This window comes from Stegostoma tigrinum, chromosome 12, assembly GCF_030684315.1.
Source record: "Stegostoma tigrinum isolate sSteTig4 chromosome 12, sSteTig4.hap1, whole genome shotgun sequence".
Taxonomy (NCBI): domain Eukaryota; kingdom Metazoa; phylum Chordata; class Chondrichthyes; order Orectolobiformes; family Stegostomatidae; genus Stegostoma; species Stegostoma tigrinum.
In genome coordinates, this window is record NC_081365.1 from 201,805 (window position 1) to 215,091 (window position 13,287).

The 13,287-nt window shown below is 45.3% G+C and overlaps 1 protein-coding gene across 2 annotated transcripts in view; it reads left to right on the forward strand.

Moving 5' to 3' along the window:
- LOC125456989 (ubiquitin-associated and SH3 domain-containing protein A-like) overlaps positions 1-13,287 on the forward strand; it is a 163,566-nt gene that overhangs the window by 95,467 nt on the left and 54,812 nt on the right. For both annotated transcript variants that reach the window (XM_059650053.1, XM_059650054.1), the window contains one exon: positions 3,841-3,963. In XM_059650053.1, the coding sequence (XP_059506036.1) occupies positions 3,841-3,963 (123 nt within the window). The remainder of the gene's footprint in view (positions 1-3,840; positions 3,964-13,287) is intronic.

Sequence of the window (13,287 nt, forward strand, 5' to 3'; positions counted from 1 at the left end):
GCTCTCCCTTTTTTGTCCAAATGTGCTCATCTTTTATACCTTTGATGACATATCAATTTCTTACAATAGGATTGGTCCTATATTGTCAGAACTATCAGATTTACCTTTAATTGGTTTTGGTATCTAAGGTCCTGGTTTAAATTAATTGGCTATATTCAAAAGCCTGTTATTTTGGTAAAAATGTTGCTTTTCCAACTAACAATATAACCTTTTGAGTCAGATGTTTCAATTCAGGTGCTTTGTGCACCTGCAAATCCACAGGCATCCTTTTTAAATCTCCGGGCATAGAAAAATACATTATGTTTTAAATGGACCACACTGAACATAGACCATAGAACATAGAAAAGTACAGCACAGTACAGGCCCTTCGGCCCACGATGTTGTGCCATGGAATAATCCTAATCCAAAAATAAAATAACCTAACCTACATTCCCCTCAATTCACTGCTGTCCATGTGCATGTCCAGCAGTCGCTTAAATCTCTCTAATGACTCTGCTTCCACAACTACTTTTCTCCATTGCAGTTTGCAAACTCCAACATTTTACAAACACCAACATTTTGCAAATACCAAATTCTAACATCCTGCTTTATAGTCCACAACTATGCTACCCAAATTTACAATAGTGCATCAGATTTGAGGGGACAAATGTCATCCCCTGCTGCTAGTTTCTGTCTTTCTATGAAGCTTCATTGCATCTTACACTCCCACCAAGTTTTGTGCCTGCAGTTGATTTGGAAATAATAAAATTGGTCTCCACATCCCAATGTTTAATGTGTATTGTGAGCAGTTGTAATCCTTGTGTTACCTCAATAGGATTGAGCCCAACTGTGAAGACCTTACTGAGACAAAATGCTTTTTCTGTGGTATTGCCTCCACACTGAGACTGTTAAAAATGATCCCAGACATCACCATCACCATCACCATCACCATCACTGAGACAAAATACTCCAGAATAGTTTTCTGATTTAGTTCACAAAGAACTCACCTCTTCAGTCAGACACACATAGCTCTCCTTCTGCCTGACTCCTCCTTACAGTCATGTTAATACTCTTTTGCAAAAAAAATCCACATTAAATAAAAGTCAGAGTCCACTAGAGCTCTGTAACTGAAAAGAAAACAAGGGGATCAAATTAAAATAACATTTGTAATTGTAATAATGCGCCCCAGTGCTCTCCCCACCACTCACCCTACAAATAAATAAGCAAAGCTAAATTAAATTGGAGTTGTAGGGTTCAATAAGGCACTCCAGCCTCATCATGCCTAGCTCTCACTAGATAGGGACATGACCACTACACCACCACAGCCTAGACTATAACCTGAGAGGTTCTGCTGTTTTTATGTAATGACTGATTTCTCATACTCTCCCTGTCAAAAATCTTTCATAGTTCAGCCTATGTCATTGGTGTCTAAATGGACCGAAACAACTGGATCCTCCCAATCCCACAGCAAGTTCTTTTCCAGCCCTGAGGAGATATCCTGAACCCTGGCACCAGGCAGACAACACAGTTGTCTGGACTCACGGTCTTTGCTGCAGAGAAAAGTGTCAATTCCCCTCACTATACTATCCCCTAGTAACTCAACATTCCTTGTCCCTTCACCACTTGAAGAGTTTTATTTAATTCATTCCTGGGATGAGGGCATCACTGGCCCTCAGAATTTATTGCACATCCCAGAGGGCAGTATAAGAATCAACCATATTGCTATGGGTCTGGTATCACGTATCGGTCAGACCAGGTGAGGACGGCAGTTTCCTTCCCTAAAGAACATTAGTGAACCAAATGGGTTTTTCTGACAATCGGCATTGGATTCAATGTCATTGTTAAACTCTTATTGAATTCAAATTCCACCATCAGCTATGATGGGATTTGAATTCAGGTCCCCAGAGCATTACCTGGGACTCTGGATTAACAATCCAACGATAATACTGCTAGGCCATCACAGTCCTGTTCCATGGTCAATTTCCACATCCACACTGCAGGTCTGGCTCTCATCTGAACAAGCAAGACATCATACTGTTGGCACAATTGCAGAAGTTAATACCCCACTGGCCTTAACTAATCAGCGAATCAGAAGATCCTACTCTAGGAGACGTGACTGTCTCCATATTCAATACATGCATTTAATTTTTCCCCGTCCCTTGTACATTCTGTAGTCTGTAGTTCAGCCTTCAGTTCAAGAAATTTGAGCTGAAGCTGCAAAAAATTCAAACAACAGCTGCAGACATGTTTTCCATATCACCTGTGATCTATTCCCAATGAAATTTAATTAATTAATTATATCAACCTCTTGATTATGTTGCCTTTTATATATTTATTAACCTTACCACCAATCTGAAGCTCAGACCAGGTGTGCAATTTATCTTATAGTGAGACAGATTCTTTGGGAGGGCTCGTGTGCCATTGATAGTTTCGCTATCTCTGAGCCAAGAGACTTGACCAAGAGAAATGACAACAGACATTCTCCGCCTCCGTCACATCTGCTCCCAGGATGACGCATTCCACTCCCGCACATCCCAAATGTCCAAGTTCTTCAAGGACTGCAACTTTCCCCCCGCAGAGGTCGAGAACGCCTTTGACTGCATTTCCCGCAACACATCCCTCGCACCCCGCCCCCGCCACAACCGCCCCAAGAGGATCCCCCTCGTTCTCACATACCACCCCACCAACCTCCAGATACAACGCATCATCCTCCGACACTTCCGCCATCTACAATCCGACCCCACCACCCAAGACATTTTTCCATCTCCACCCTGGTCTGCCTTCCGGAGAGACCACTCTCTCCGTGACTCGCTTGTTCGCTCCACACTCCCCTCCAACCCCACCACACCCGGAACCTTCCCCTGCAACCACAGGAAGTGCTACACTTGCCCCCACACCTCCTCCCTCACCACTATCCCAGGCCCCAAGATGACTTTCCACATTAAGCAGAGGTTCACCTGCACATCTGCCAATGTGGTATACTGCATCCACTGTACCCGGTGTGGCTTCCTCTACATTGGGGAAACCAAGCGGAGGCTTGGAGACCGCTTTGCAGAACACCCCCGCTCGGTTCGCAATAAACAACTGCACCTCCCAGTGGCAAACCATTTCCACTCCCCCTCCCATTCTTTCGATGACATGTTCTTCATGGGCCTCCTGCAGTGCCACAAGGATGCCACCCGAAGGTTGCAGGAACAGCAACTCATATTCCGCTTGGGAACCCTGCAGCCCAATGGTATCAATGTGGACTTCACCAGCTTCAAAATCTCCCCTTCCGCCAGCGCATTCCAAACCCAAGATAATAAAGTGTGAAGCTGGATGAACACAGCAGGCCAAGCAGCATCTCAGGAGCACAAAAGCTGACGTTTCGGGCGTAGACCCTTCATCAGAGAGAGCTCTCTCTGATGAAGGGTCTAGGCCCGAAACGTCAGCTTTTGTGCTCCTGAGATGCTGCTTGGCCTGCTGTGTTCATCCAGCTTCACACTTTATTATCTTGGATTCTCCAGCATCTGCAGTTCCCGTTATCACTACCACACACATTTCAAAACCAGCCCAATTCGTCCCCTCCCCCCACCGCATCACTCAACCAGCCCAGCTCATCCCCTTCCCCAACTGCATCCCAAAGCCTGCCCAGCCTGTATCTGCCTCCCTAACCTGTTCTTCCTCTCACCCATCCCTTGACACTCAGGAATCATACATCAACACAGAGGTTGCTGGAAAAGATCAGCAGGTCTGACAGCATCTGTGATCAAAACTCAGAGTTAATACTTCCTCAAATCATACATTGTTGCAAAACAGGGACACTGAAACATTGGGCCTGAACAGCCTATCTAAGTCACACATCTGTTTTCATATTCTTAGGTAGATATATCAGACCAGATTTGAACTTCCCTCACAGTATCCCCCGGCGAGCTGGTGGTACCAAGGATTATGAACATGATGCTCCTTTGTCATCCTGTGGGATATTTCAATCTCGGTTAATAGGTGAGTTTTAGATTCATGGACTTCAGAATCATCCTGTTTTAATTCAGTTATTCACTTTGAACCTACTGACAGTTTGAAATGGCACAAGTTAAATTCTCTTGGAGGTGACGATAAATTTTCCCTGGTGGTGGTAGAGCGATTCCCCTGGGTTGGAGATATTTCTCATGGCGGTGGTAGGCATATTCTCTGGGGGGAGGAGCAGAGAGATTTCTCCAGGGCATGGGAGATGTAATTTCCTGGAGTGGAGTATGCCTCTGGGGGTGGTCGACACATTCCCCTGGGGTAAGAGATTTTCCATCGGGGTAATAGAGACATTGCCCCTGGAGTGGAGTTTCCCCAGGTGGAGAGATTTCCCCTGGGTGTGGCAGACACATTTCCCCTAGGGAGGACAGATATTAGAAATTGGCTTCTAGACAATGGGACCGGTGTGTAACAAGGAGGCTTCTTGTTCTTGAAGGTAAGAGGGTGGAACTAATAATAAGAACCAACATCAGGTGGTGACAGAAAAATGACAGTAGTGGTCAAATGATAACAAAGTGTGGAGCTGGATGAACACAGCAGGCCAAGCAGCATCTCAGGAGCACAAAAGCTGACGTTTCGGGCCTAGACCCTTCATCAGAGAGGGGGATGGGGTGAGGGAACTGGAATAAATGGGGAGAGAGGGGGAGGCGGACCGAAGATGGAGAGAAAAGAAGATAGATAGAGTGGAGAGTATAGGTGAGGAGGTAGGGAGGGGACAGGTCAGTCCAGGGAAGATGGACAGGTCAAGGAGGCGGGATGAGGTGGTAGGTAGGAAATGGAGGTGCGGCTTGAGGTGGGAGGAAGGGATGGGTGAGAGGAAGAACAGGTTAGGGAAGCAGAGACAGGTTGGACTGGTTTGGGGATGCAGTGGGTGGAGGGGAAGAGCTGGGCTGGTTGTGTGGTGCAGTGGGGGGAGGGGATGAGCTGGGCTGGTTTTGGGATGCACTGGGGGAAGGGGAGATTTTGAAGCTTGTGAAGTCCACATTGATACCATTGGGCTGCAGGGTTCCAAAGCGGAATATGAGTTGCTGTTCCTGCAACCTTCGGGTGGCATCATTGTGGCACTGCAGGAGGCCCATAATGGACATGTTGTCTGAGGATTGGGACGGAGAGTTGAAATGGTTCGCGACTGGGAGGTGCAGTTGTTTGTTGTGAACCGAGCGGAGGTGTTCTGCAAAGCGGTCCCCAAGCCTCCGCTTGGTTTCCCCAATGTAGAGGAAGCCACATCGGGTGCAATGGATACAATATACCACATTGGCAGATGTGCAGGTGAACATCTGCTTGATATGGAAGGTCATCTTGGGGCCTGGAATAGGGGTGAGGGAGGAGGTGTGGGGGCATGTGTAGCACTTCCTGCAGTTGCAGGGGAAGGAGCCGGATGTGGTGGGGTTGGAAGGGAGTGTGGAGCGAACAAGGGAGTCATGGAGAGTGGTCTCTCCGGAAGGCAGACAAGGGTGGGGATGGAAAAATAGCTTGGGTGGTGGGGTCAGATTGTGGATGGCGGAAGTGTCGGAGGATGATACGTTGTATCCGGAGGTTTTTGTAGGTGACGTGGAACAGTCCCTCTTTCGCACCTACACAGGCCCCAAACCCAACCTCTTCCTCCGTTACATTGATGACAGTATCGGCACCGCCTCTTGCTCCCCAGAGGAGCTCGAACAGTTTATCCAATTTACCAACACCTTCCACCCCAACCTCAAGTTCACCTGTGCCATCTCCAACACATACCTCACCTTCCTGGACCTCTCAGTCTCCATCTCAGGTAACTAGCTAGAAACTGATGTCCACTTCAAGCCCACTGACCCCCACAGCTACCGAGAATACACCTCCACCCACCAACCCTCTTGCAAAAATTCCATCCACTATTCCCAATTCCTCCGCCTCCGCCGCATCTGCTCCCAGGATGAGGCATTCCACTCCCACACATCCCAGATGTCCACGTTCTTCAAGGACCGCAACTTTCCCCCCGCAGTGGTCAAGAACGCAGTTGACCGCGTCTCCCGCAATTCCTGCACCTCATCCCTCACACCCCACCCCCACCACAACCGCCCCCAGAGGATCCCCCTCGTTCTCACATACCACCCCACCAACCTCCAGATACAACGCATCATCCTCCGACACTTCCGCCATCTACAATCCAACCCCACCACCCAAGACATTTTTCCATCCCCACCCTTGTCTGCCTTCCGGAGAGGCCACTCTCTCCACGACTCCCTTGTCCGCTCCACACTCCCCTCCAACCCCACCACACCCAGCACCTTCCCCTGCAACCGCAGGAACTGCTACACTTGCCCCCACACCTCCTCCCTCACTCCCATCCCAGGCCCCAAGATGACATTCCATATCAAGCAGATGTTCACCTGCACATCTGCCAGTGTGGTATATTGTATCCATTGCACCCGATGTGGCTTTCTCTACATTGGGAAAACCAAGCGGAGGCTTGGGGACCACTTTGCAGAACACCTCCACTCGGTTCGCAATAAACAACTGCACCTCCCAGTCGCGAACCATTTCAACTCCCCCTCCCATTCCTTCGATGACATGTCCATCATGGGCCTCCTGCAGTGCCACAATGATTCCACCCGAAGATTGTAGGAACAGCAACTCATATTCCGCTTGGGAACCCTGCAGCCCAATGGTATCAATGTGGACTTCACAAGCTTCAAAATCTCCCCTCCCCCCACTGCATCCCAAAACCAGTCCAGCCTGTCTCTGCTTCCCTAACCTGTTCTTCCTCTCACCCATCCCTTCCTCCCACCTCAAGCCGCACCTCCATCTCCTACCTACTAACCTCATCCCGCCTCCTTGACCTGTCCATCTTCCCTGGACTGACCTATCCCCTCCCTACCTCCTCACCTATTTTCGCCTCTCTACCTATCTTCTTTTCTCTCCATCTGCGGTCCACCTCCCCCTCTCTCCCTATTTATTCCAGTTCCCTCTCCCCATCCCTCTCTCTGATGAAGGGTCTAGGCCCGAAACGTCAGCTTTCCTGCTCCTCTGATGCTGCTTGGCCTGCTGTGTTCATCCAGCTCCACACTTTGTTATCTTGGATTCTCCAGCATCTGCAGTTCCCATTCTCACTCAGTAATGGTAAAATGATCAGCTTTCATTTTCCCAATCTCTCAATTTTTAAAATTCATTCATGGGCTATTGGTGTTTTGGCTTGGTCCGCATTCATTGTCCGCCCCCAGTTGTCCTTATAAAGGTGGTGATGAACTGCGTTCTTGAACTTCTGCAGTCCATGTATGTAGTAGACCTTTGATCCCCTTAGGGAGGGAATTCCAGGATTCTGACTCAGTGACAGTGAAGGAACTGCAATATATTTTTAAGTCATTATGATGAGTGGCTTGGAGTGAGCTTGCATTTGGCAGTGTTCATGTGTATTTGCTGCCCTCATCCTTCTTGATGGAAGTGAATGAGTGTTTGGAAAGTGCTGTCTGAGAAATTTTGGTGAATTTCTGCGGTTTGGTGGATAGTATACACTGCTGCTACTGTGCATTGGTGGTGGAGGGAGTGGATGCTTCCGGATGTAGTGTCAATCGAGCGGCTGCTTTGTCCTGGATGGTGTCAAGCTTCTTGAGTGTTGTTGGCGCTGCACTCATCCAGGCAAATGGGGAGTATTCCATCACACTCCTGACTTGAGCCTTGAAGATGGTGGACAGGTTTTAGGGAGTCAGGAAATGACTTACTCACTGCAGTATTCCTAGCATCTTGCCTGCCCTTGTAGCAACTGTGGTTATGTGGTGAGTCCAATTGAGTTTTTGGTCAATGGTAACACCCCCAGATATAGATAGTGCAGATTCATTGATGGTAACGCTATTGAATGTCAAAAGGTGGTAGCAAGACTGTCTCTTGTTGGAGATAGTCATTGCTTGGCATTTGCGTTGTGCAAATGTTGCTTGCAGTTTGCAAGCCCAAGCTTGGTTATTGTTCAGGTCTTTTGGCATTTGAACATGTTCTGCTTCAGTGTCTGAGGAGTTGTGAATGGTGCTGAACATTGTGTAATCATCTGTGAACATCCCCACTTCTGACCTTATGATGGAGGGAAGGTCATCGATGAAGCAGCTGAAAATGGTTGGGCCTAGGACACTAGCCTAAAGAACTCCTGCAGAGATGTCCTGGAGCTAAGATATTGACCTCCGACAACCACAATCATTTCCCTGTGTGCCAGGTATGACTCCAACCAGTGGAGAGCTTGCCCCTGATGAGGATGGAATTCCACCTCATAGCATTGTGGGTCCACTCACTGCAGTTGTTGAACAAGGCAGCTCACCACCACCTTCCCAAGAGCAATGAAGGATGGGCAATAAATGCTGGCCAGTCAATGATGCCCACATCCCACAAATGAATAAATTTTTAAAACTTGGTACTGCACTTGAATAGGACAGTTAAGAAGGTATATGGGACACTTGCTTTCATCATCAGTGGCACAGAATAAGGAAGTAATGTTACAGTTGTACAGCATGTTGGTCAGGCAACAGCTGGTGTACTGTGTGCCGTTCTGGTCGGCTCACTACAACAAGGATGTGATAGTACTGGAGGGGGTACAGAGGAGGTTCACCAGGATGTTGATGGAATGAAGAAACTGAGCTATAATGGGAGACTACATAGGATTGGATTGTTCTCTTTAAAGCCACAAAGACTGAGGGGGAACATGGTTGAGATGTAGAAGATTATGAGAGATATGGACAGGGTAAACAGACAGCAACTGTTCCCCTTGGTTGAGGGGTCAAACATGAGGGGCCATAATTTTAGGATAAGGGGCAGGAGACTCAGAGGGAATTTGGAAAAAATACATTTTCAATCAGTGGGTAGTGGAAATCTGAATGCACTACCTGAGAAGATAGTGGAGGCTGAAAACCGTATAATGCATAAAGAATATTTGGATGACCACTTCAAATACCGTATCATTCAAGGATAAGTGACACGTACAGGAAATTGGGATTACTGCATCTTTAATAGTAATCAAGTCAGAGCAGGCTCAATGGTTGAAGGGCCTTCTCTATGCTAAATGACTCTATGATGTTATGATCTGCCTCAGTTAGACCATGACTAGAATACTGTATTAAAATACATATGAAGAGCGGAAGTAAACTATTCAGTCCCTTGAGCCTGCTCCACCATTCAACGAGATCACACTGACGGGATTGCGTCTTAGATTCCAAATTCCCATCTACCCCAATAACCCTTGATCCGCCTGCCCATCAAGAATCTGTTCTCCACTGTCTTAAAAATATTCAATTACCAATCTTCCACCACTCTTTGAAGCAACGTTTGAAAGTCACATAGCCTCTAAAAGAAAAAAAAATCCTCCTCCTCTGTTAATGACAATGCCCTAAATTACAAACAGTGCCCCCTAATTCCAGACTCACCCACAGAAGGAGTCATCCTTTTAATGTCCAACTTTGTCAAGACCATTCAGGATGTTATACACTTTTATCAAGCCATACCTAACTCTTCTAAACTCCAGTGGAAACAAGCCTATCTTGTTCAGACTGTCCTCATAACATGCACTCATTCAAGGTATCAACCAAGTAGATCTTCTTTGAACCATCTCTAATGCATTTATATCCTTCCTTAAAGAAGGAAACTAAAATTGCACACGGTATTTGAAAACTCATCAATTATCTGTATAATTGACGGATAATATCGTTACATTATTTCTTTTGACACACTGATGGGATATACTGCTACAGATCTGTATTGTGCTGCAGCCCTTGGTGTCACCATAAGACACAGGAACAATTGGTAAGATTCTTGGTAGTGTAGATGAGCAGAGAGATCTCGGTGTCCACGTACACAGATCCTTGAAAGTTGCCACCCAGGTTGACAGGGCTGTTAAGAAGGCATACAGTGTTTTAGCTTTTATTAATAGAGGGATTGAGTTCCGGAACCAAGAGGCTATGGTGAAGCTGTCCAAAACTCTGGTGCAGCTGCACTTGGTGTATTGTGTACAGTTCTGGTCACCGCATTATAAGAAGGATGTGGAAGCTTTGGAAAGGGTGCAGAGGAGATTTACTAGGATGTTGCCTGGTATGGAGGGAAGGTCTTACGAGGAAAGGCTGAGGGACTTGAGGCTGTTTTCATTAGAGAGAAGAAGGTTGAGAGGTGACTTAATTGAAACATATAAAATAATCAGAGGGTTAGATAGGGTGGATAGAGAGAGCCTTTTTCCTAGGATGGTGATGGCGAGCACGAGGGGGCACAGCTTTAAATTGAGGAGTGAAAGATATAGGACAGATGTCAGAGGTAGTTTCTTTACTCAGAGAGTAGTAAGGGAATGAAACGCTTTGCCTGCAACGGTAGTAGTTTCACCAACTTTAGGTACATTTAAGTCATCATTGGACAAGCATATGGACGTACATGGAATAGTGTAGGTTAGATGGGCTTGAGATCGGTATGACAGGTCGGCACAACATCGAGGGCCAAAGGGCCTGTACTGTGCTGTAATGTTCTATGTTCTATGTAATTGTACGCCATTTCTGAAGTATTGTGTATAGTTCTGGTTACCCTGCTACAGGAAGGATATTATTAAATTGGAGCAGAAAAGACTTACAAGAATGTTACCAGGACTGGAGGGTTTGAGTTATAATGAGAGCCTGGATAGGCTGGGATTTTTTCATTCCAGCATAGGAAGTTGAGGGATGACCTTATAAAGACTTGTAAAATCATGAGGGACATAGATAAAAGTCTTTCCCCCGGGGTAGAAAAGTTCAAAACTAGGGGGCATATTTTGAAGGCAAGAGAGAAATAATTAAAAGAGGCTGGAGGGGCAACTTTTTCACAAGGTGGTTTGTATGTGGAATGAACTGCCAGAGGAAGGAGTAGATGCAGGTACAGTTCCAACATTTAAAAGACATCTGGGTTGGTATGTGAATAGGAAAGGTCAGAGGGATATGGGCCAAACAGAGGTAAATGGAATTAGTTTAATTTGGTAAACTTTGTCAGTGCAGATGACTCAGACCAAAGGATCTGTTTCTGTGCTGCATGACTCGTTGAGTCTGCTCTGTAATTCAATGAGATCATGAGATAATCCGCAACTCCACTTCCTACCTTTTTCCCATAATCCTCAAGTCTCTTACTGATTAAAACTTTGTCCATCACAATCTTGAATATATTTAATGACCCAGCTTTAGCAGCTCTCTGCAATAAATACTTACCCAGATTCATAACCTGTCACAACAATATGTTACATCCATTGCTTCCCTTTATCTATCCTGTTCGTTACCTCTTCAAAGATTTCTAGCACATCTATCTGGCACAATATCCCCTTCATGAGCCATGCTAAATCTGCTTGATTATGTTATTATTATTTTTAAATGTTCTGCTCTTAGATCATTTATAACAGATCCTACCCTTTTTCTAATAACAAATGTTAGGCTAACTATGCTGTAGTTACATTTCTATTTTGTCTCCTTTCCTTTTTGACTAAACATTTAGTTTTCCAATCATCTGAGACTTTTTCCAGAACCTAGACATCTTGGAAGATTAATACCAGTGCGTTCATCTTCTCAGCAGCTATTCTTTTAACATCCAAGGTTACATCCCATCAGGTCCAGGGTATTTTCCCCGCCATTTTTTTTGCCCTTGGATATTTTAGTAATTTTCTACCCTTTATTGTAAATACTGAAGGAAAGTATTTATTCAACTCCTCTGCCATTTTTTGCTTCCAAATTATTTCACCGCCTTATTTTCTCAGGGGCCTGCGTTCACTTTAGATTCTCTCTTCCTTTTTATATGTTTGAAGAAGCTCTTACTATCCTCCTTGACATTAATTGCAAAATTTTTTCTCCCTCTTTATTATTTTTAGTCATCTTTTGCTGGCTTATAAAACATTCCCAACCCTCTGGCTTACCAATAATCTTTCTTAGCTACATATTTATTTTTCTTTCAATCTGCACTATCCTTCATCTCCCTGATTAATCATTATTGGCCTATCCACTTCGAATAAACCTCCATCCTCATTGTAATATACCTTTGCTGTGAGTATTTTCTTAGTCTGCCATTTTTCCTCAACTGTATTTTGTGCTAAACTCCTTTGCCAGTCTAGTCCAGCCAACCGTGCCCTCATTCCTTTGTAATTGCCCTTATTTATGTTTTGCAAAGTTATTTTAAAACTATACTCCTGTGTTATGGTACCTTGTTAAAAGCCTACTGAAAATCCAAGTACAAGGCATCAAACGCACATGTAGAAATTGCACCAGAATTGGAGCATGTAGTGGACAGCAAAGCAGGTTACCTCAGAGCATAATGGATCTTAATCAGATGGGCCGATGGGCTAAGGGCTGGCAAATGGAGTTTAATTTAGATAAATGTGAGGTGCTGCATTTTGGAAAGGCAAATCAGGGCAGGACTTATACACTTAATGGTAATGTCCTGGGGAGTGTTACTGAACAAACAGACCTTAGACTGCAGGTTTATCGTCCCTTGAAAGTAGAGTCACAGGTAGACAGGATAGTGAAGGCAGCATTTGGTATGTTTGCTTTTATCAGTCAGTGCATTGATTATGGGAGTTGGGAGTTCATTTTACAGCTGGCACCTCACCTGTGGCTATCGATGATACAAATATCTCAACAAGGGCCCAGCAATGATTTCCATAGTTTCCTATTCTAAGTCCTAACCAGTCATCTGACTGCCATTCATGTGCAGTTCTATGATAGCAAGGTGTAGAGCTGGATGAACACAGCAGGCCAAGCAACAACAGAGGAGCAGCAAAGCTGATGTTTCAGGCCAGAGCCTTTTTCAGAAATGTGGGGGGAAAGGGGATTCTTCCTTCCCCTTCCCCTCCACCATTTCTGAAGAAAGGTCTCGGCCCGAAACGTCAGTTTTGCTGCTCCTCTGATCCTGCCTGGTCTGCTGTGTTCATCCAGCTCTACACCTTGCTATCTCAGATTCTCCAGCATCTGCAATTCCTAATATCTCATGTGCAGTTCTATGTTTCTTCCTCAAGTCTGATGCTTTCCCTAGCTACTTTAATTGAACACAGATGGTGGGTTGTTGCTTGAGAATTTTATTTTGAAGTATGCATATATTCTGAGTATTCTGAAATACCCCCTTAAATGTCTACCACTATATCTCTATTGGTCTATGCCTTATTCTAGTATGGCAGCTTACTTCAACTAGTCAGCTGTCTTACCCACACAGTTGTCTTTATTTAGGTTTAAAAACTAGACTTTGACCCAATCTTCTCTCTTTGAAAATGGATATAAAATTAAATCTTGCTGTGGCTCCTACTATTTAGCAATGCCTTAATTCTGAGGTCATTGACTCATCAATGGTAACAATCACTCACTATTGAGCATG